This window comes from Mustelus asterias, chromosome 20 (genome assembly GCF_964213995.1).
Source record: "Mustelus asterias chromosome 20, sMusAst1.hap1.1, whole genome shotgun sequence".
Lineage (NCBI taxonomy): Eukaryota > Metazoa > Chordata > Chondrichthyes > Carcharhiniformes > Triakidae > Mustelus > Mustelus asterias.
Genome location: NC_135820.1, coordinates 33,886,672 through 33,911,890, shown reverse-complemented (window position 1 = coordinate 33,911,890; position 25,219 = coordinate 33,886,672). Strand labels below are relative to the sequence as shown.

At 42.4% G+C, this 25,219-nt stretch overlaps 1 protein-coding gene across 1 annotated transcript in view; it reads left to right on the top strand.

Annotated features, from left to right (window-relative positions):
* The window catches only part of LOC144508282 (bactericidal permeability-increasing protein-like), a 57,466-nt gene that overhangs the window by 6,853 nt on the left and 25,394 nt on the right, over nucleotides 1-25,219 (top strand). The window contains exons 3-10 of the mRNA XM_078236099.1: nucleotides 1,835-1,943; nucleotides 5,884-6,012; nucleotides 8,797-8,949; nucleotides 9,962-10,025; nucleotides 15,295-15,355; nucleotides 15,450-15,541; nucleotides 21,512-21,688; nucleotides 24,579-24,638. Coding sequence (XP_078092225.1) covers nucleotides 1,835-1,943; nucleotides 5,884-6,012; nucleotides 8,797-8,949; nucleotides 9,962-10,025; nucleotides 15,295-15,355; nucleotides 15,450-15,541; nucleotides 21,512-21,688; nucleotides 24,579-24,638 — 845 coding nt within the window. The remainder of the gene's footprint in view (nucleotides 1-1,834; nucleotides 1,944-5,883; nucleotides 6,013-8,796; nucleotides 8,950-9,961; nucleotides 10,026-15,294; nucleotides 15,356-15,449; nucleotides 15,542-21,511; nucleotides 21,689-24,578; nucleotides 24,639-25,219) is intronic.

Below are 25,219 nucleotides of genomic sequence, written 5' to 3'. Positions count from 1 at the left end.
GGTGATTGTTAAGACCTATCAAGCTTTTGAAAATTAATTTACACTGAATTGTGTGAAGTTGCTGTATTTACCTGCTACATGCACAATAAACTCACCACAAAATGTTCCAGTGTAAATTAAGTTTTTTTGTATTTCAATGCTATGTTGTTTGATGAGATGCCCATATAGTATAGCTTCTGGAGAAACAAAGCATTTTGGCCACTAATTTTCTGATTTCCACATTTAACTGTGCATGTATAGCTGCTGCAGATTGCTGTCTGATTAAACTTTAACTGATAACCTCATTGTTACTTTTCGCACAAAATCTGGGCCCATTTGAAAATTACGCTATTGAAACAAGATGAAATATCATACTGTCCAAAAACTTAATTTCAGAAGAAAAAATCTGTTGACATGCTTAACATTTTCTAATAAAACAAAAACTGGTCATTAAAACTTGAAAATGCCCCTTGACCTAAGATAATGCTTGTTTTCAATAAAAATATTAATTGACTGCAATTTAATGTGGATAAACTGTAAGTGATAATTAGGGAAAAATAACAAACTAATTTATTATTGTTCATTAGTATTTTACAGATTAATCTGTGACAGGTTAAAATTATGCGTATCATTGGTAAATAGTGACAATGAATCATATAATCCCTACAGTATAGCTATATAAGACCCTCGTCAGACCCTACTTGGAGTACTGTGCTCAGTTCTGGTCGCCTCACTATAGGAAGGATGTGGAAAAGATTGAAAGGGTGCAGAGGAGATTTACAAGGATGTTGCCTGGATTGAGTGGCATGCCTTATGAGGATAGGCTGAGGGAGCTCGGTCTTTTCTCCTTGGAGAAACGAAGGATGAGAGGAGACCTAATAGAGGTGTATAAGATGTTGAGAGGCATAGATCGGATGGACTCTCAGAGGCTTTTTCCCAGGGTAGAAATGTCTGCTACGAGAGGACACAGGTTTAAGGTGCTGGGGGGGTAGGTACAGGGGAGATGTTAGGGGTAAGTTTTTCACACAGAGGGTGGTGGGCGAGTGGAATCGGCTGCCATCAGGGGTGGTGGAAGCAAACTCAATAGGTTCTTTTAAGAGACTCCTGGATGAGTACATGGAGCTTAATAGGATGGAGGATTATAGGTAGGTCTAGAAGGTAGGGATGTGTTTGGCACAACTTGTGGGCCGAAGGGCCTGTTTGTGCTGTAGTTTTTCTATGTTTCTATGTTTCTTTGTACAGAAGGAGACCATTTGGCCCATCGAGCCTGCACTCACAACAATCTCACCCTGACCTTATTCCTCATAACCCCACCTATTTACCCTGATAATCCCCCTGACACTAAGGGGCAATTTAGCATGGCCAATTAGCCTAACCTGCACATCTTTGGACTGTGTGAGGAGACTGGTGCACCCAGAGGAAACCCACACAGACACGGGAAGAATGTGCAAACTCCACACAGACAGTGACCCAAGGCCAGAATTGAATCTGGATCCCTGGTGCTGTGAGACAGCATTGCTAACCACAATGCTAACCACAGGAAGTTGAGAAGATTTGGAAATGTCACCCAGTATTACGCTTTGAATATATCCAGAGAAAGCTTCTACTATGTTTAATATGTGTAAATTTATAATCTCCAATCAAGTTTATGTTCTCTAGAAATGCCAGTGAATCTCCCTTCTGATTGACCTTATAGCTGGCAGTCTTTACAGTGCTCATTCACATTTTGCAGGGTAGCTTTCTGATGCTATGTCAAATAATAAAATCCACTGCAGAAAGCAAGAAGTTGAAGTTATAATATTTTGCATGTGTTTGACACTCTTTATGTATTGTGCTCCTGTTTCAAAATGATTAGCCAGGCAAATTGCCATCATTGATGCTGAGAAGAAGGTGATGGAGTTTCAACCACCAGATTTAAGTGGGACAATAGACCTACTTGGCTGGCTGCAGTATCGTATCACAGGGTATGTATGATAAGAGGTAAACATGTTTTTATTGTATAAACAACTCTTACTGTATTACAGTCTGCTGAGCTTGAGTCCCTTTGTAAAGTCATGAGGTGGTTACAGAAATGGAAAAATTGCACCCATTATCTCTGTGCTGGATCCAATAGAGTTAATTACCTACCCATTTTCCATCTCTTGGTCCTGTAGGGAATTACACTTCCAAGGGAACTTTCCCATTCCACCTGCCATGAGAATCGTAGTGGGCGGAGGGGGCAAGGACCATGCAAAGGTTCGTTGACCTCGGGTGGAATTTTTCTATTTTGGGCGAGCGTGGCCAGAATATCCCACCCTTCAAGTGCATTATCCAAATATTTCTATACTTTAGCAAATGATGAAGTACTAACTGATTTAATTATATTACCATACGTCTATTACCACATACCAGAAAGTGCCATGAAATCTAAGGAAATAAAAATCTATTTTTGCAAAGAAAAATTCTGCCTGTCCACATCTATTCCTTGGCATAATCACTGTGCCTGTTTGTATCTTGGCTGTGGCATCAATCTCCTTTTCATTGGAAAAATGTTTGCACTCTTTTATCTTCTGCTTTCTAATTGATTATGTCTATTTTTATTATCCCATCAATTAATTCGTTTGCAGAAAATCATTCTTCATAGATTGTTCAAATAAAAACAAAATATTGTGGATGCTTGAAATCCGAAGTAAAATCAGAAAATGTTGGATAAACTCAGCAGGTCTAGCAGCACCTATGGAGAGAGAAATTTCTCCATGGATGGTGCCAGACCTGCTGAGTTTATCCAACATTTTCTGTTTTTATTTCCTAGCATGTTGTTTTTCTGAACACTAAGCAATTTGAGATTAAAGGATGAATTTGGTAAAATAGGAGGAAACCCACGCAGACACGAGGAGAATGTGCAAACTCCACACAGACAGTGACTCGAGGCTGGAATTGAACCCGGGTCCCTCACAGCGCCAGGGATCTGGTTTCAATTCCGGCCTCGGGTCACTGTCAGCGTGGAACAAAGAACAAAGAACAAAGAACAATACAGCACAGGAACAGGCCCTTCGGCCCTCCAAGCCCGCGCCGCTCCCCGGTCCAGGATTGAATCCTGAATCCAGGATCCCCGCCCAATTTTCCAGCCTATCTACATACCAATATCCTATCCACCGAGCTGTCCCTCACAGCTACGATGCTTTTGTTCATTACAACCTATTAACTTACCCCCACCCCCCCATTCCAGACCATGTGATCTCCAGGGAGAGGCGAAAACCCAGAGTGAAAAACCCCAGGGCCAATATGGGGAAAAAAAATCTGGGAAATTCCTCTCCGACCCCCTGAGGCGATCGAAACGAGTCCAGGAGATCACAATGGCCCCGATCGGAAAATGCTTCCCAACCCTAGTCATTTCCACTTCCACGAACACCATATGAATCCCCTGCCCCCGAGACAGGTTCCCAACTATCCGCAGTCTCACTCTGTACTGGCACCAGCAAGATGATCGTAGAATGAAGCCTTGAAACGAGAAACCAGGAACAATTAGCCCGCGCCGCTCCCTGGTCCAAACTAGATCACTCTTTTGTATCCCTCCATTCCCACTCCGTTCATATAGCTGTCTAGATAAGTCTTAAACGTTCCCAGTGTGTCCGCCTCCACCACCTTGCCCGGCAACACATTCCAGGCCCCCACGACCCTCTGTGTGAAATATGTCCTTCTGATATCTGTGTTAAACCTCCCCCCCTTCACCTTGAACCTATGACCCCTCGTGAACGTCACCACCGACCCGGGGAAAAGCTTCCCACCGTTCACCCTATCTATGCCTTTCATAATTTTATACAGTTTGTACGTTCTCCAAGTGGCTGCATGTGTTTCCTCCGGGTGCTCTGGTTTCCTCCCACAGTCCACAGATGTGCGGGTTAGGTTGATTGGTGATGCTAAATTGACCCTAGTGTCAGGGGGATTAGCAGGGTAAGTATGGGAATAGCAACTGGGTGGAATTGTGGTTGGTGCAGACTCGATGGGCTGAGTGGCCTCCTTTTGAAGTGTAAGGATTCTATGATCCTATGATTCTATGACACCTGTTATCAAGCAATCCACTAACCACAGCTGTTCAATGATGTGACAGCTTTTGAGAACAGGAGTCTATTTTGGAGCATGCAGCAGCTCATAGGCAAGCCTTTCTCGATCTGATTCTATGCACTGCTATGAATAATTTTGAAATACTCTAACTAATTCTCTGGACAGTATCCTAGTGTGGGCTTCAACAACTTCATTACAGCACTGCAGTTTTTTCTAATGCAGATCATTGCACTTGCTGAGGGTGCAAACAAAAGCAGTAGTATGAGGAGGATTGGAACAGATCAGTTACTTGCCACTCAAAGCCGATAAAACATCTACATCACTCAGCCAACCCACTCCAATGATTCATGCAAGTATAACCATTCACTCCTAAAGATGACTTAGGCAGGGAATGGCACTATGTCATGATGCTCATTTGGAGAGCTGCTGCAGACATGATGGGCCAAATGGCCTCCTGCACCGTAATGATTCTGTGATGTGATGCATTTGATTTTGAGACCTTTCTATGAACTTACACAAGAAAGTGCATGGCCCCTGCTATCTTCAAGAGCCATCCTTTTTCAATCAACCAGCCTGTCTTCAACCTTCCTCATTCTCTCTTAGATGCAAATCAAACACAAGCAGCATGGGGAAATCATAAGAACACAATAATTAGGAACAGGAGTGAGTCATGTCACCCCACAAGCCTGTGGGTCACCCCCACCTTGCCCTCGACTTTCCCAGAGGGGCCTCAGCGGCCTGCGGTTCCACCAGTGAAGCCAACACAACTACTCCACATCCATGGGGAGCAGGTGTTTTCCTCACCAGAGAGAACCTCTCCCAGCGAGGCCACAAAGGCAAGTGAGCCCGGACGATTGAGTGCTGGGCTCACTAAAAAGATGTAAATAAGTATTTAAATAAATTTAAATAAATTATTCAGCCTCTCGCCAATTTCAAGCGAGAGGCTGACCTCGCTGGAAATCCGACTCACGTAAAATCGCGAGAGCCGAGAGATCGGGGGTGATCCTGATTTCTCGGCTCTGGCACGATATCATAGGTTGCCATCAACCCAACAGATTGCTGCTCAGACAAAAATGATCCCGTTGGTCTCCAAAAAAAAAGATTTTTCATGATTTAACATCTAAGTACTCTGAAGAAGAGTCTTGAAACGTTCAATCTATTTTCTCTCTCCACTAATGCTGCCAGAGCTGCTGAGTTTTTCCAGCATTTTCTATTTTTGTTTGTGATTCCGGTATCTGCAGTATTTTGCTTTAACCTCAATGCTGTCATTGGGTGTCAGTGAAAATAAGAGTGTAGGAAGCATTTGTAATACACTTTTACCATGATCTCCTCGTTCCTGAACTTTGGAATAAATGGAGTATACTGACTTTATTTTCTAACATTGACTATATTTTACAGTCAAATTAAAAAGAAAAGGTTACTTTTCTATAGTTTGAAATGGACTGGTGTTTCTTACTGTTAACTTTTGCAACAGTTGTGTTCTAACAGATAAATAGTCTATTGTGCAACTTAAATCTTCAAGAAAATATTCCTTTGCGCATGCCAGAGACTATCTCTCTCAACTATATAGTGCTTATCAGTGGTGAGTCTTTCATGAGAGTGTCTGAACAAATCATCACCAATGCAGTGTTTTGAGTATGCACTGCGATCTCTTGGTTACAGTTGTGGCTGCGGTCCTAGTACACATTAAAAGTTACAATCTACATTTCGAAGGTATTGAAATATTTTTGATAGTGTATATTGAGCTTGTGGTAATATCTTTTGGAGCCGACTTCAGTGTATCTTGAAATCAATCTACAAATAATATTTTTCCATCTTTATTCATGAAGGTACAAAGTTAATGTTTGTCTGTATTTGCAGGATGTACATAAAGAGTTTTGGATTGCCTAATTCTGACATAGGATTCATCCCCAATTCGGGTGTCAAATTTTCAATGGATAAGGCCCACATTGACATTGGTGGGAAATGGCATGTGACATTTGGACTGATGTATGTTTTCGTTCTATATTCCTTATAGCGTGGTGAAGGATTAAGTATATAATATTCTGTTAAAATAGCAAATGTCCAGTTTCAAATGTTTACCATAGACAAAGGTAGAAAATATACTGTCAAAAGTACAGTATTTTGTACAGTTTTTTTTATACAGTATAATTGCTCCGGCTGAGAAGTATAAGAAAATCAAAGTTGTGCCTCAACTGTGCACCCCAACTCCCATAACTCCAATATGAAAACTGTTTCTGATTTATGCATTTATCTTAACAAATTATATTTTAACAAATCTGTAAATTTATTTGTTAAAAGTAGCACAGAGAGCAAAAGTTTGGGGTTACCTTTGAAGAATATTATTAAATTTGAGAATTTCATCTCCAAAAAGCAGATATTGGATTACAAGTGTCAGCTGTGGCTCAGTGTAGGCACGCTCACCTCTGAGTCTAAAGGTTGTGGAATAATGTTCCAGTGCAGTACTGATGGAATGTTGCACTTCAGACCTGCCATCTTTCAAATAAGACTTTAAACCTAGACCCCATATGTTATCTCAGGTGAACATTAAAAAATCCCATTACGTCATTTTGAAGAAAAGCAGGGGATTGTTCCTAATGTCCTGGCCAATATTGATCCTCCAACCAACATCACTAAAATAAAATGTAACATGACATTACTATTTGTGAGACCTTGCTGTCTGCAAATTGACTGCTGCATTTCCTATACTCCAGGAGTAGCTAAAGAAGTTGATTGACTATAGAGTGTTTTGTGGTGTCCTGAGGTCACACAAGACACAGTCTGAATGCAAATTATTTCCTTCATGCATTGGGATTGTTTGGAGACACACTGGGTAGGGTTCTTGTCTTCTGATGGAAGCGGGAACGCGGTGAGTTAAGTAAAAAGTTCAGAGTTGTTTGAAGTGAAATTCCAATTTTCAGTCCCAACCTCGCCTATTTTTGTGTAGCCTTTCCATGGGCCATGAAGTTCTTGATCTTCTGAGGTTGGACTCGTCTTTATGAGGACAATCAGAAACCTGAATTTCCTTCACCATGCTATTCCACGTGCTGGTCCCGGTCTGATAATTGTTGCCATTCCTCTGAAGATTCAGCCCTGAGTTTTGGTGGCAGCACTTCATTGCTGATTTAAGACTCCAATATCACCCTTGGTACCTTGTTCCAAGCTTGCTTCAGTGCCTTTACCTTCCACAAATATGCAAACCAAAACAGCTCTCAGCACTGCAAGTGAGGTCTCTTTAATTTATGCTCTGTGGTCATGTTTATAAACCCAGATCTCTGCCTATGCTGTCGCTTGTGGCCAATGATTGGTGCAGAAAAATATCTAAGGGCAATTGACCTTTGTCTTTTCAATCACTACATGTGGCAAAGCCCATAATGCGAGCCATAGTGTGAAACGTTATCCAATACTGGAATTAAGAATGGGGACTCTCAAATTAGTAATTTGGTGACAATTGTTTTCATTAGTGATATTTCAGCATTGTAGTTTCACAATGTGTTAACATGCCTAATTAATTTTATGACTATAGTTAAATCTTCTATATTTGACAGTGCTCTAATTTTTAAATAAGTGCTTCAAATTTACTTCCCTGTTTTGTATCTACCACAGAATCCATTCTGTAATATTATGCATTAAATAACAAAACTTGGACTTAATTTCACAAGTAAGGAGGACTTGAATAGTTGTCAACAGTGGCATCGTGCACCTATTATCATTAAACCTATGGACAGGGGTGCAGGAGCAAATGCTGCAAGGGAGATTCCAGTTCAGATGGCAGACAAAAGACTTTTATAACATTTAACAAGTCAGTTAATCATTTTGGTGTAAACAACATTGGGAAGGTAGAGATCTGTCTAAGACAGCAGCCCTGCTCATTACTCCACACATAGTGGTTTTGCACTTTACCCTTGAGTTACTTATAGGACTGTCTCATTTTTCAAGTTCAATTTGTCTAATATTATCAGTCTCTTTCTCCCTGTTTGTCTACACCCTTCTAGTCTTCCTTCAATCTTCTCCTTCAGCTAGTTCTCATGCCCTAGGATACGACCAATCCAACCTGATTGCCTTTTTTTCATGATATCAAGCTTTCCTTCTCCACCATCCTGAGAACTTTTTCATTAACCTTGTGTTCTTTCCAACTGACCCACTCGATCCATCCTTCTCCAGAACTACATTCCATAACTTTCCAGTCCTTGGATATCTATTTTTCTTAAGGTTCAGATCAGTCTTGATAATCCTTTGCTTTCCTACTCTTCCTCTGCTAAGCAATTCTTTATATTTGGAGAGTGAAGTCTTTGCTATTGCTAAATTGGGAGCTAGAACCAGCCATTACATCAACTGCGATTAATTCGGTTTTAAGAAGGGTTGTGGGACTCAGGAGGTTATAACAGTGATGGAATTATTAAGAGAAAGAAGCATAGAATACCAGCAAGAAATATACACTTGCTTTGTGGATTAGGAAAAAACTTTCAAGTGGGTGAATTAACAAAAGCTGAAAGTGCTGGAGGCATTCAGAGTCGACTGGAGAAATAAAAGAACGACTTAGTTCTGTACATGGAACAGACTGCTACAATTGGAATAGTATTTGAAGAACATGTGTAAGATAATACATTCATCATTATATGTGCCAACATTATTAGCTACTCTGTACTGATGCTTTGTTTAGGGCACAAGTAGCAGTTTAGAAAACAATGCTGCACTGACGAGCATTAAGTAATTTATTTGTGATTGTAGCAGATGTATCAGCAATTGTAACGTGTGCATTACTTTCAACAGAAAAGATGGAGGAACCTTTGAGCTGAACATTAACGATCTTTCAGCTGCATTCGTTGTCAATGTTTCTCAGGACAACGCTCGACCAGTTCTGAGTAACGAAGACTGTGGCGCAAGGTTAAACAGTTTTGAGCTTCATCTTCATGGAGGAGGGAGGTAGGCTCACTGGGCAACATGGAAGGTATATAGAATGCAAATTCCTTCTGTAAAGGAATATATGTTGTGAAACACACAAGGTATACATATTGTGAGACATTCGAGCATATGCATTGAGACATGTATAACATTAAAACAATTCTCATGACAGTCAGTTTCACAGTAACTAGATGCTTCAGGTTTCTTCACAATAGGGGGTAATTTTCTTTTACTGTGCAAGCAGTAAACTGGTATTTGTGGATCAACCATCTGTTATAAACCTCTCCTGCTTTTACTTTTCAATGAATGCAACGGAGAGAAATTGGGCAATTTATGTAATGTGTATCTCCTTACTATGTTGAGCAGAGAATATATTGCAGAGAGATTAGAAGTCAAGAAAATAGGTAAATGTGGAAGAGTTACTTTCCCATCCCGAAGGTGTGGAGTCATGTTGTTGTTGGAAATGTCCATTGACCTCAGGAGGGATTTTCCAGTCTCGCTCAAGCAAGGATGTAAAATCCCGCCAAAACTCCTGTCTGGGAGCTGTATTGCCATCCCTTCACTATTGCTGGGAGATGCCGTTGGTATATGCGATCTTCTTGGAGATCCTCTCCACTTGGAGCCGGCAGTTTGTGGATGGTAGCCATGATGTGGAGATGGACTTTAACCTAGTGTTGTGAGACTTCTTACTGTGCTGGGTCAAACAACACAACAACTGTCCTAACAGCACTGTGGGTATATCTACTCTAAATGGACTGCGGTGGTTCAAGAAGATGGCTCATTGCCTCTCAAGGACAATTAGGGATGGGCAATAAATGCTGCCTGAGCCAGCAGTACTCAGATCCCAATGACAAATATAAAAAAGGACATTTGGATTAACCAATCTTTTTACAACCAGCTTAATGTAAAGTCCAAAAACCTGGTTCCAAATTCAGTCACTCTTAGAAGCAAATAATGGATTAGTAAAAAATAATGTAACTGCCTTGATTCATGTTACTGTACTTCTGAAAACATTATTTTTCTTTTCTCAAAGCTGGTTTTACAATATGTTCCTTGCTCAAGTGAAAGATAAAATCAGATATATTGCTCCGCAGAAGGTAAGCTGAGACTATTGTTCTTTTTCTTTTTGAATCCAAATTGGTAGAATAGATATGTTTGTAAAATGCAAGAGATTGTGGCGAGTTAGTCATAGGATCATGTGTGCAATGAGATAGATAGAACTGAATGAAAACGCTTAGAAAGGATTTAGGTTAGGCGGTCAAATATGTGGGGGAAAGAGGAGGCAAACGGGAGGATAAGGAGATCAAGGGGAACATTGTTAATAAGGCAAAAGTTAATAATAATAGACATTATTTGTTGCTGAGATGTGACACTGACAAGATAATACTTGTTGCCCTGAGGATTTCAGTATTTACATTCAGGCCTCCAACAGGACAATTTTGAATTTGTGGATTTTTACAATTATTCAGCAACCTTTAAGTGACCATTATCTAGTGCGAGCCCGCATATTGTTAGATTTGACTCTGGGCAACATGAGACCCAAATCAGTCCAAATGAAACCTCTGGAATCACAGGAAGAAAACGGATTTCTGGCAATTCCTACAGACCACTGACAAGGAGGAGATTGATGCCTATTCGTCTGGATGACTGAAAATTGCATCAGAAACAGGCGTGGGATGAAATTATTCTTCCCATAACACAAAAAACAGCCATAGTGAATTGACAATGTGGCTGGCTCTGAAATGGCTTAGCAAGCCACTCAGTTGTATCAAATCACTACCAATATAGACTGCAGTAGTTTGAGAAGTAGGCCGATGACCAGCTTTTAATATTTAATGGCCTTCTCAGCCCTGAGAAGAAAGGTAAAAGAAGACAAAATTAAAAAAGATGAGGCAATAAAAATATCTAGATATAATAGTTAGTGGGCAGCACAATGGCACAATGGTTAACACTGCTGCCTCACAGCCCCAGGGACCTGGCTTCAATTCCGACCTTGGGTGCCTGTGTAGAGTTTGCACATTCTCTCCATGTCGGCATGGGATTCCCCCAGATGCTCCAGCTGCCTCCCACTGTCCAAAGATGTGCAAGTTAGGTGGATTGGCCATGGTAAATTGCCTCTTAGTATCCCAAGGTATATAGGTTAGGCGATTAGCAGGGTGGAAGTGTGGGGTAAGCCTGGGTAAGAGTTTGTGCATACTCAATAAGCTGAATGGCCTCCTTCTGCACAGTAAGAAGTCTCGCAACACCAGGTTAATGTCCAACAGGTTTATTTGGTAGCAAAAGCCACTAGCTTTCGGAGCGCTGCTCCTTCGTCAGGTAAGTGGGAGTTCTGTTCACAAACAGGGCATATAAAGACACAAACTCAATTTACAAAATAATGGTTGGAATGCGGTAATCAAGTCTTAAAGGTACAGACAATGTGAGTGGAGAGAGGGTTAAGCACAGGTTAAAGAGATGTGTATTGTCTCCAGCCAGGACAGTTAGTGAGATTTTGCAAGCCCAGGCAAGTCATGGGGGTTACAGATAGTGTGACATGAACCCAAGATCCCGGTTGAGGCCGTCCTCATGTGTGCGGAACTTGGCTATCAGTCTCTGCTCAGCGACTCTGCGTTGTCGTGTGTCGTGAAGGCCGCCTTGGAGAACGCTTACCCGAAAATCAGAGGCCGAATGCCCGTGACCGCTGAAGTGTTCCCCAACAGGAAGAGAATACTCTTGCCTGGTGATTGTCGAGCGGTGTTCATTCATCCGTTGTCGTAACGTCTGCATGGTCTCCCCAATGTACCATGCCTCGGGACATCCTTTCCTGCAGCCAGGTTGCAAGAGTATGTACCGTGTACCTGGTGGATGGTGTTCTCACGTGAGATGATGGCATCTGTGTCGATGATCCGGCACGTCTTGCAGAGGTTGTTGTGGCAGGGTTGTGTGGTGTCGTGGTCACTGTTCTCCTGAAGGCTGGGTAGTTTGCTGTGGACAATGGTCTGTTTGATGTTGTGCGGTTGTTTGAAGGCAAGAAGTGGGGGAGTGGGGATGGCCTTGGCGAGATGTTCGTCTTCATCAATGACATGTTGAAGGCTCCAGAGAAGGTGTCGTAGCTTCTCCGCTCTGGGGAAGTACTGGACGACGAAGGGTACTCTGTCCGCCGTGTCCCGTGTTTGTCTTCTGAGGAGGTCGGTGCAGTTTTTCGCTGTGGTGCGACGGAACTGTCGATCGATGAGTCGAGCCCCATATCCTGTTCTTATGAGGGCATCTTTCAGCGTCTGGAGGTGTCTGTTGCGATCCTCCTCATCTGAGCAGATCCTGTTCATACGGAGTGCTTGTCCGTAGGTGATGGCTTCTTTAACGTGTTTAGGGTGGAAGCTGGAGAAGTGGAGCATCCCACGTACTCCCCGCGTTGGTGATCTCTACTGCCTCCCGAAGCTACACAAGGCAAACACACCCGTCCGTCCCATCGTATCGGGCAATGGGACCCTGTGCGAGAACCTCTCAGCTACATCGAGGACATCCTGAGACGCATTGTACAAAGAACCCCCAGCTTCTGTTGCGACACTACGGACTTCCTACAGAAACTCAGCACACATGGAGTAGTTGAACCAGGCGCACTCCTCGTCACAATGGATGTCTCGACAATTTACGCCAGCATCCCCCACGATGATGGCATTGCTGCAACAGCCTCAGTACTCAACGCCGACAACTGCCAGTCTCCAGATGCAATTTTACAACTCATCTGCTTCATCCTGGACCATAATGTCGTCATCTTCAACAACCAGTTCTTCATCCAGACACACGGAACAGCTATGGGGACCAAATTCGCACCTCAATATGCCAACATCTTCATGCGCAGGTTCGAACAAGACCTCTTCACCACACAGGACCTTCAACCGATGCTATACACTAGATACATCGATGACATTTTCTTCCTTTGGACTCATGGTGAACAATCATTGAAACAACTATATGATGACATCAACAAGTTCCATCCCACCATCAGACTCACCATGGACTTCCCTCCGGAATTGGTTGCATTCTTGGACACACGCATCTCCATCATGGACGATCACCTCAGCACTTCACTGTACCGCAAGCCCACGGATAATCTCACGATGCTCCACTTTTCCAGCTTCCACCCTAAACACGTTAAAGAAGCCATCCCCTACGGACAAACCCTCCATATACAGGATCTGTTCAGATGAGGAGGATCGCAGCAGACACCTCCAAACGCTTAAAAGATGCCCTCATAAGAACAGGATATGGCGCTCACCTCATCGACTCACAGTTCCGATGCGCCACAGCGAAAAACTGCACCAACCTCCTCAGAAGACAAACACGGGACACGGCGGACAGAGTACCCTTCGTCCAGTACTTCCCCGGAGCGGAGAAGCTATGACATCTTCTCCGGAGCCTTCAACATGTCATTGATGAAGACGAACATCTCGCAAAGGCCATCCCCACACCCCCACTTCTTGCCTTCAAACAACCGCACAACCTCAAACAGACCATTGTCCGCAGCAAACTACCCAGCCTTCAGGAGAACAGTGACCACGACACCACACAACCCTGCCACAGCAACCTCTGCAAGATGTGCCGGATCATCGACATGGATGCCATCATCTCACGTGAGAACACTATCCACCAGGTACACGATACATGCTCTTGCAACTCAGCCAACGTTGTCTACCTGATACGCTGCAAGAAAGGATGTCCCAAGGCATGGTACATTGGGGAGACCATGCAGACGCTACGACAACGGATGAATGATCATCGCTAGACAATCACCAGGCAAGAATGTTCTCTTCCTGTTGGGGAACACTTCAGCGATCACGGGCATTCAGCCCCTGATCTTCGGGTAAGCGTTCCCCAAGGCGGCCTTCATAACACACGACAACGCAGAGTCGCTGAGCAGAGACTGATAGCCAAGTTCCGCACACATGAGGGCGGCCTCAACCGGGATCTTGAGTTCATGTCACACTATCTGTAACCCCCATGACTTGCCTGGGCTTACAAAATCTCACTAACTATCCAGGCTGGAGACAATACACATCTCTTTAACCTGTGCTTAACCCTCTCTCCACTCACATTGTCTGTACCTTTAAGACTTGATTACCTGTAAAGATTCGCATTCCAACCATTATTTTGTAAATTGAGTTTGTGTCTTTATATGCCCTGTTTGTGAACAGAACTCCCACTTACCTGACGAAGGAGCAGCGCTCTGAAAGCTAGTGGCTTTTGCTACCAAATAAATCTGTTGGACTTTAACCTGGTGTTGTGAGACTTCTTACTGTGTTTACCCCAGTCCAACGCCGGCATCTCCACATCATGACTCCTTCTGCACCACAGGGATTCTATGAAAAACTTAACACAGCTTTGTCGCAGTAAAGCCCAATAAATATTGGGGATTATTATTGGGTCATCAATATAATTGCAAGCAAGTAATATGTTCAATCTGTAAAGTATTGGCATAACCACGCGTAAACTGTTATATCCTACTATCAGGGTCTTTAAGAAAAGCTACAAAGGCATTCGGAAATTCTGAAAGGGTCACAAATGATTAGAGAAGGCTAATTTCCCAATTCTCCTTGCATGACCCAGAGTGCACATCAGAAAATTAACCTTCTGTCCTTGGGGAAAATCATGGGGAGCAATAACAACTTACATTTATATCGTACCACAAATATAAAAGAACATTCCAAGGCACCCAAGGAACTAATTGGACAAAAAATTGATACCAAGCCAAGGAAGCAGACATTAGGGCAGATGACCAAACATTAGTCAAATAGGCAAGTTTGAGTTCAATTCTAAAAAGGCAAGTCAAGTGAAGAGGTAAAGAAGTTTGGAAAGGATTATTCCACAGCTTAGGGCCTGGGTGGCCTAAGGCATAACACCAAGAAAGAAATAGGGATGAAGAAGTCAAATTTGGAGGAATACAATATCTGGGAGTGCTATAGGGTTGGAAGAAGTTAGACATAAGCAAAGGGTGAGGAATTGAAAACAAGGATGGGAATTTTAAAACTGACACATTGGTGGACATGGAGCCCACTTGTAAGTCAATGAGCTCGAAGGTGAATGGGACTAAGATGCAGGTTAAGATACGGGGAGCACAAGTGTGATTTCCTGTGCTGGGAGCATGCATTCACATACCGTTCATCAGATTTAACAAGAAGCTAAGGAACTCAAACTTATCTTAAGGCAGAAGCAAATTAGTGTTATTTCTTGTTCCATACTTTCTTATAAATCCGTGGCAGAATGCTGTTGCACTAAATTCAAAACCTGAAGTTATTTCAAAAAACAGTCCTGGAAGAAATGTTGGTGAATTTCTCCGTCCATCTTTTCTCCTTATGATTTTAGTTTTTCGTTGTATTTATTATGCAGCTGTGCTGGGAGTTTAAAAATATAATTGGAAAGCTTGATACCTTCATTCAGACACTGGGCAGTAAGTACACTTCATAAGGCAATCAGAGGAAATATTCAGCTATTGTGTTGTTGACTTTCGCTGGTTTTACAGCTTGTGTTATTTTATTTCACAGTTTCAAAGCAACTGGATAAGTATGTAGAACTTGATTATTCATTAGTTGCAGAGCTGGAAATCACAACGAATTCCATTGGTTTTCCCATTAAGGTAGGGTTTCTACAACTGACAAAAGTCATAATAATATGCTATCAACATTTGATTAGGAAATAATTTTCTTGAGTCAGGTTCAGTTTTCTCTGACCTATATTTTCAAATGTGCTGCCATTTATTTTAAAACATATTTTTCTGCAGAGCTTCCAGATCATTTAAAATAGCTATAAATGTATTAGCTCCATGGACATAACCTGGACAAAACCAACTGTTTAAAAATTCCATTGTATAATCTTGACATTTTGAAAGTATTTATGGGGCCAAAACTACTTGGTCCTTCTCTTGTTAGAATAGGATCCAGAATAGATGAGGAAATGGTAATCCCTTGCCCTACACTGGAAGTTCCCACTCAATGGAACATCAAGCCACAAGGACAGTAAGGTAAAGAGAGGATTAGATATGGACGAAGGTACCCTCAGGGGGATATAAGTTTGAGAGTCATTACACCTAGTGTGATATGATGTACAATCTTCAGGGGGGATTGTACAAGTGATGGCCACTGAGGGAATCCAAGCCTGACTGCACTATTTTGTAGGGGAGTTAACCCTCAATCAGAATCACAAAAACCAGATGATCTGGTCATTATCACGTTGCTGTTTGTGGGAGTTTGCTGTGTGCAAATTGACTGCTGCATTTCCTACATTATTACAATGATTACAGTTCAAAAGTACTTCTTGGTCACAAAGCTCTTTGGTATGTCTGGTGATTACGACAACCACTATGTGAATGCATGCCCTTCTTTTCTCCTGACTCTCACTCTGATTTCTCTGTTCTTGACCTTCGACAGAGTTCTAATGTGATAGCATCATAAGCCCCTCATCTTGCGATTAAGTACAGACTTCCAGTTCTGGATCATGTCTGTGGCTCCTGAAAACCTGTCTTTTTACGTGATGATAGATTTCCCATAAGAACTGCACTTCTACAATTTATTGTGCATTCCTGCGCAACTGAATCATTTACTGTGCCTTGGATTTGCCTATGACTGCACTCCCACATTTAATACTGGTTTGTGAGCACTCCTCCTAGTTGCCTGTTCTTTTTAGTCTGCCTGGTGGTTGCCCCTTCTTAACTGAACTGTCAGTCGCTGTGGTTGACTACCATGTGAAACCTGTTACCTACAAAACTCTTAACTTCCTGGAGCAAGACCAGCTGAAGTTCAAAAATACTCAATTTGACCTCAAGCAGTTGGGGAACTTCCTGCATTATGTGGTTTTCCAGGATGCACAAGGATGCACACTTCTCACATGGTGCGTGATGTTCACACGACAGCTGTCCTGCTAAGTTAGTTCATTAGTTCTTTATTTTAAACTGCTTTTTTTCAGCTTTAAGGCTATATAACTGTTTACAACAACACTAAAACCCTAACCACTAACACTAAACAAACTAATAAACTAAATACTTGTGTTAACCATCAAAAATATAACCAATACTAACACGATCTCTCAAAAACATGAACCAACCAACAGCAAAATATTTACCTGTAACAAAGTGTGCTGTTCCACATTCTCTGTTGACTGTGACGGCACTTTTTCAGTTTCTGGCTATGTGAATTATCTGCCATTCTGGCTCTTTCAATCTACTCTGCATTTAAAAGGATGGCAGTGCCATAAGTGGTATTGTTGCTAGACTAGTAATCCAGAGACCTGGGGTAATATTTTGGGGATCATTGTTCAAATCCCAGCCATGGCACATAGTGAAATTTGAATTTAATAAAAATCTGGAATGATGACCACGAAACCATTGTCGATTGTCATAAAAACCCATCTGGTTCACTAATGTCCTTTAGGGAATGAAATGTGTCGTCCTTACGGGCTCTGGCCTACATGTGACTCCGGATCTACAGCAATGTGTGTGGTGACCCACTGTAATTACATGTTGTATGCCTGGACACACCCCTGCTGCACCTGACCCGAGACTCCTTCCTTTCCACCTGAACGAGGTATAAAGGTGACAGTTCCTCCCCTCTGCCTCAGTCTGGGCCAGGTTAGCTACAAGGGTGTGTTCCAGTTCTTTGCGGTTAAAAGACTGTTATTTTCACTCACTCACTGGAGTCCTCGTAAATTGATGGTGCATCAATGTGGTTGACTTTTAATTGCCCTCAGGGATTGGCAATAAATGTTGGCCCAGCCAGTGATGCCCTCTATTCAAATTATTATTAGTTTTTGTCTGTGGTAAAATCCAGTTTAAAATCACGAACATGCAATATCAATTATGATTGTTGCTACTGTATTCAGTATTTGCAGTGTAATTTATAAGTGTAATGCAACACATTGCTCTCATGTAAATACTGTTTTGATCTTTTTAGCTTCGAAATACATAAGGTATTTAGAAAGAAAGTCAGAAAATCCCTGCTCTGTGGTGTCACTCCTGCACCCTCTAGTGACTATTGGTTCTAAGTAGCATGAGATGGCTATTCTCCATAAATGACTATGAATTTGTTGACTCCATGTCACTTCTTCCTTTCTATCCATTAATTCCCTGTCCCTCATTTCATCCCCTTCCACCCTTCTTTACCTTCTATTCTCTCCCTCTCACTATCTTATCCCACTTTCCTTTCACTCCTCTTTACTTCACTCCACCCCTACTGTCCTCCTGCCTTTCTAATTGTTCCTTTAAGTCCCATTCCATATTGTTAATCAAGGATAGTTTAACGGCTGCGGAAAAGCACTTTGAGGGGGATATGCACGCTGAGGTAATATGGGCTGCAGTTAGAAACAGGAAAGGAGCGGTCACGTTGTTAGGAGTTTACTATAGGCCCCCAAATAGTAATAGAGATGTGGAGGAAGAAATTGCTAAGCAGATTATGGATACGTGTGGGGGTCACAGGGTAGTTGTCATGGGGGACTTTAACTTTCCAAATATTGATTGGAACCTTTGTAGGTCAAATAGTTTGGATGGGGCACTTTTTGTGCAGTGTGTGCAGGAGGGTTTCCTGACACAATATGTGGATAGGCCGACAAGGGGTGAGGCCACATTGGATTTGGTACTGGGAAATGAACCGGGCCAAGTGTTAGATTTGGTTGTGGGAGAGAACTTTGGAGATAGTGACCACAATTCGGTGTCTTTTGTTATTGCAATGGAGAGGGATAGGGCCGGACGGCAGGGCAAGGCTTACAATTGGGGGAGAGGTAATTATGATGCGATTAGGCAAGAATTAGGGGGCATAAGATGGGAACAGAAACTGTCAGGGAAAGGCACTGATGAAAAGTGGAACTTTTTCAAGGAACAAATACTGGGTGTCCTTGATAGGTATGTCCCTGTCAGGCAGGGAGGAAATGGCCGAGTGAGGGAACCGTGGTTCACAAATGAGGTGGAATGTCTTGTGAAAAGGAAGAGGGAAGCTTATGTAGGGATGAGGAAACAAGGTTCAGATGGCTCGATTGAGGGTTACAAGTTAGCAAGGAATGAGCTGAAAAAGGGGCTGAGGAGAGCTAGGAGGGGACATGAGAAGTCCTTGGCGGGTCGGATCAAGGAAAACCCCAAGGCTTTTTACTCTTATGTGAGGAATAAAAGAATGACCAGGGTGAGGTTAGGGCCGGTCAAGGACAGTGGTGGGAACTTGTGTATGGAATCAGTAGAGATAGGCGAGGTGATGAATGAATACTTTTCTTCAGTGTTCACCAAGGAGAGGGGCCATGTTTTTCAGGAAGAGAAGGTGTTACAGGCTAATAGGCTGGAGGAAATAGATGTTCGGAGGGAGGATGTATTGGCAGTTTTGAATAAACTGAAGGTCGATAAGTCCCCTGGGCCTGATGAAATGTATCCTAGGATTCTTTGGGAGGCGAGGGATAAGATTGCAGAGCCTTTGGCTTTGATCTTTGGGTCCTCAATGTCCACGGGGATGGTGCCAGAGGACTGGAGAGTGGCAAATGTTGTTCCTCTGTTTAAGAAAGGGAATAGAAATGACCCTGGTAATTATAGACCGGTTAGTCTGACTTCGGTGGTTGGTAAATTGATGGAAAAGGTCCTTAGTGATGGGATTTACGACCATTTAGAAAGATGCGGATTAATCCGGGATAGTCAGCACGGATTTGTGAAGGGCAAATCGTGCCTCACAAATTTGATAGAATTTTTTGAGGAGGTAACTAGGTGTGTTGATGAAGGTAGGGCGGTTGATGTCATATACATGGATTTTAGTAAGGCGTTTGATAAGGTCCCCCATGGTCGGCTTATGATGAAAGTAAGGAGGTGTGGGATAGAGGGAAAGTTGGCCGATTGGATAGGTAACTGGCTATCTGATCGAAGACAGAGGGTGGTGGTGGATGGAAAATTTTCGGACTGGAGGCAGGTTGCTAGCGGAGTGCCGCAGGGATCGGTGCTTGGTCCTCTGCTCTTTGTGATTTTTATTAATGACTTAGAGGAGGGGGCTGAAGGGTGGATCAGTAAATTTGCTGATGACACCAAGATTGGTGGAGTAGTGGATGAGGTGGAGGGGTGTTGTAGGCTGCAAAGAGACATAGATAGGATGCAAAGCTGGGCTGAAAAATGGCAAATGGAGTTTAACCCTGATAAATGTGAGGTGATTCATTTTGGTAGGACAAATTTAAATGTGGATTACAGGGTCAAAGGTAGGGTTCTGAAGACTGTGGAGGAACAGAGAGATCTTGGGGTCCATATCCACAGATCTCTAAAGGTTGCCATTCAAGTGGATAGAGCTGTGAAGAAGGCATATAGTGTGTTAGCTTTTATTAACAGGGGGTTGGAGTTTAAGAGCCGTGGGGTTATGCTGCAACTGTACAGGACCTTGGTGAGACCGCATTTGGAATATTGCGTGCAGTTCTGGTCACCTCACTATAAGAAGGATGTGGAAGCGCTGGAAAGAGTGCAGAGGAGATTTACCAGGATGCTGCCTGGTTTGGAGTGTCGGTCTTATGAGGAAAGGTTGAGGGAGCTGGGGCTGTTCTCTCTGGAGCGGAGGAGATTGAGGGGAGACTTAATAGAGGTTTATAAAATGATGAAGGGGATAGATCGAGTGAACGTTCAAAGACTATTTCCTCAGGTGGATGGAGCTATTACAAGGGGGCATAACTATAGGGTTCATGGTGGGAGATATAGGAAGGATATCAGAGGTAGGTTCTTCACGCAGAGAGTGGTTGGGGTGTGGAATGGACTGCCTGCAGTGATAGTGGAGTCAGACACTTTAGGAACATTTAAGCGGTTATTGGATAGGCACATGGAGCACACCAGGATGGTAGGGAGTGGGATAGCTTGATCTTGGTTTCAGATGAAGGTCGGCACAACATCGTGGGCCGAAGGGCCTGTTCTGTGCTGTACTGTTCTATGTTCTATGTTCTATGTTCTATGTTCTATGTTCTCGCTCGTCCAACCTGTCATGGTTCAGTTATCCTCCAACCTGAAAACTAAACTCAAAAATTCCCCTTAGGAGATCAGTTGGTATTTTAAAATTATACAAGTATGAGTTCATCAAAAAGTACAAATATATATTGAATAAGATAGCAGTACATTTAATGATGAAAAACTTTAAATTGTTAAAGTATACTGCAAATTGCCTTGAATATTATGCAATAATTCCATGTCACCTTGTAAAATAGTTCGGTGAGTTCAGTTGCAACCACCATCATTGTAGCATTATATTTGGGGACTCAATTATTTGGTTGTTTGGGGATTCAGTTATTTGGTAAAAAAGTAAAGTTCCCATCGTTCCAGATGAAAAAGGCTGCTCTCCCCTTTAAGGGAGAGACTGACTGGTGGTGATTTAACCTGAGGCTCACCACATCTCAGACAAGGGGCACAGTTGAGAAGGCAGGGCCTTCACAAATAACCTCAGCTAGTACAGGAATTGACTGCGCACTGTTGGCATCGCTCTGCATCACGAATCGGTCATCCAGCCAACTGGGCTAACCGATTATTTGGTACAGGCTAGCCTGAAAACTTCTCATGTCTTTCTGCTGAGTTTATAATCAATCAATTCTGGAATTACAGAGAATCTTATGTGATGTTCCTTAGGGTGAATTGTATGATGTCGAACACCACTTGAAGTCTCCATTTACTGCACAATCATTTAACCTCCCAAATTCCACCAACTATATGTTGATCCTTGGACTGTCGGAGTATTTTGTTAACACGGGAGGATTTGCATATTTTGCAGCTGGAGCTTTGCATTTCAACATCACAGATGATATGGTAAGTGATTTATTCTTTTGGAGAATACTGGTTGCAAAGAAAATCTGCAATGGTCAAACAACCCTTCCCCCTCCAGGAAATACAAGTTACACTCCCAGCCCATGCTTTGTCATTGGAAATCGCTTGCCCTCTTTTGACGCCAAGGGCAGATGCAGCTCACCTTTAGCTGCCAGTGGGATCTTGTGGTCCCCCAATAGCTACAGTATTTTGCATGACCCATCCCACCGTGGGGAAGGTTCATCTTCAACCTTGGAAGATCCTGCCGGCGGGAAGAACTGTAAAATTCTGCCCGAACATTGAGATGTATTTTTCGTAATGCTGGCTGAGATTGTACTCCAGCCAGTGTGAAACTCTTCTCCAGGTAATCTCATGCCACTGGCCAGAATTTGGTGCAACACTGGGAGTTTGTACCCCTGATTTTATGTCAACGTAACATGCAGATCACGGGCCTGCAATTTCCCACACTTCTCCACTATAGTGTAACTGTGTCAATAAACTACACAACATTGAACAACAAGAACCACCTGAAGTGAGTTACGCAGTAATTCTTCAACTCACACAGTTCTTCCTGTAACATTCTTTTTTTTTGGTTGGATTATGGTCTGCCCTGTAATCCTCTTGCTGGCATCCATTCTAACTGCACCAATCACACATAGAAAATGTATTAGTGAGACAATAGCCACTTTGGTTAAGAATTGGGGAAAATTAAGATTTAAAAAATGAAATTGGTATAAAAGAAGATAAAACATGGGAGTTGATCAAGATGGATGTTTGAAGAGATATTGAGATGCAAATTGGCATATCAGTGAGAAAAGCATGTGTTTACCTAAGTGACTAGATGAAAACAATGAGGGCATGGAAAAGACAACTTCAAAGTGGAGAGATAAGGAAATTGACATGTTTATGTCAAAAATCAACTCCAGAGAGGGAATAGCATCAAAGGGGAAGAATAATACATCCATAGCCCAGTGACTGGGGAAAGAGGCACTTAATTTTAACTCACACACCTCCTCACTTGGTTCTACTTAGAGTCAGAGAGGTTTACAACATGGAAACAGGCCCTTCGGCCCAACTTGTCCATGCCACCCTTTTTTTAAACCCTTAAGCTAGTCCCAATTGCCCGCATTTGGCCCATATCTCTCGACCCATCTCAACCATGTAACTGTCTAAATGCTTTTTAAAAGACAAAATTGTACCCGCCTCTACTACTACCACTGGCAGATTGTTCCAGACACTCACCACCCTCTGTATGAAAACATTGCCCCTCTGGACCCTTTTGTATCTCTCCCCTCTCACCTTAATGGAGAGAAGGTTCATGTCACACTATCTGTAACCCCCACGACTTGCCTGGGCTTGCAAAATCTCACTAACTGTCCTGGCTGGAGACAATACACATCTCTTTAACCTGTGCTTGACGCTCTCTCCACTCACATTGTCTGTACCTTTAAGATTTGATTACCTGTAAAGTCTCGCATTCCAACCATTATTTTGTAAATTGAGTTTGTGTCTTTATATGCCCTGTTTGTGAATAGAACTCCCACTCCACCTGATGAAGGGGCAGTGCTCTGAAAGCTTGTGGCGTGAGCTACCAAATAAATCTATTGGACTTTAACCTGGTGTTGTGAGACTTCTTACTGTGTTTACCCCAGTCCAACGCCGGCATCTCCACATTCTGTCATCAAGCCAATTTGACTACCTCACCCTGGATTCTATGAGATTTAACTTTATGCAACAATCTACCATGTGGTACCTTGTCAAAGGCCTTGCTAAAGTCCATGTCGATAACATCAACTGCACTCTCACTCTCCTCACTCTCATTTGTTTAAAAGTCACAAATTCCCCTACACCCAAGGACATCTGCTTTTCAAAATCCCACTAGTTCTTAGTGGTGTATATCTTCAATGTGGTTTACTTTGAGAAAGATATGTGAGCCTGGGAGAAATAGTTCAGTCATTGTGTGAACAATTAATAATGAATATTTATCAATATAAAAAAATACACACACACACCAAGGACTATAATACACTACAATATTTAAGTACACTGATGGCTGTATATACAGAGTATTACATGAAACTGCCACTTTGTTCCCAACTACCTACATTCCCGAACTCTGAGACCCTACCCCCCCACCCCCCCGACCCCCCTTGTTCCTAAACAACATCCAATATTACGTAACTCTCTGAGTTAAATTCAGCAAATAATTACCACGACAGGTTATATGGCCATATTACTCCCCTCCAACCACCCCACCCCTTCAACACCCCCCGCCCTCAGTAGGGCACCCTCTGATGCGCAGTTTGTCGGAGATTCATTCTGGAAAGCCTGCTAAAAAAAGCCGGTGGGATATACTCCAATTTCCCGTTCATTCGGAACTTAGAATCTTTTGGGGAGAATCCTGACCCATATCAGAGAACCTATTGAACCAGAGGAGAGCCCATAGCGTATTAAGGACATGTGCAGAAATACTTTTTCCCCAATCGAGAGTCCCAAAACCCAAAATAAAACCTGAGGAAGTGATACAACCGCCAGAATTCTACCAACCCGCCTGCCACGGGGATCAGAGTGGGCGAGGGGCGGACAATGGGAAGGTCCGTTGACCTTGGGCGGGATTTTCCAGTCTCAGGACTTCCGAGGCCGTAAAGTTCCACCCAACATTTATTGTACGTAAATAATGTGCCAAACAAATCTTGATGCAGTGTGACTTCACATGCTCTTAACAACTGAATGAATCAAATGTTAAAAATGTGCGCCATCCATCAGGACGATTGATAGCTAAAACATCAGGGTCAGAATCCTAACCCAACTGCACAGTGGGAAGAATTCCTCATCCATTCTCAGACTGTATCGATACCTCAATTGGATGTTACATTTTTCTATCTCTTTGCAGATTCCAAAGGACATACCATTTCGGCTCAACACATCCAATCTGGCATCTTTGATTCCCAAGGTACCAATTAAATATTTTGATTTCCACGAGCAGTAATGTAAAATATTTGTGTTTGTATCTATTCAAATTATACTAATGAATATTAACGCTTTTCTGGATGTATGAGTCCTTTCTACAAATCTATACATTACATTTTTCAAATTATTATATATTACAAATATTTTTGCACTCTTTGAAGTTATTTATTCTTCACGTTGTGAAAACAACTGTTTTCTTGCTCATTCCTCCCTCACACTTGGAAAGTTCACAAAAGCTAACGACCTAAAATTATAAACATAGGCAGTACCTCTCACCATCGTTTTCTAATACGCTTTGAAACATCTTTCTTCCATGTTCAGGACTGCACCATAGTTTCACTGGTCACTGTGTAATCCCGAAAACAGCATCATTGACTGCTGGGCTGCAATCAATTCATCAACATTTTGCTTTTGCTATCAAATGATGTTTAATAGCAAAAAAATGACTTTAATTACTGACTGGGCTGAACTACAGGATAGGCTTCAAAGAGACTGACAATAGTATTCTTCAGTGACCTAAACAGCAGTTGTAAAAGTGGTTGAAAATTTACATTACATCATCTT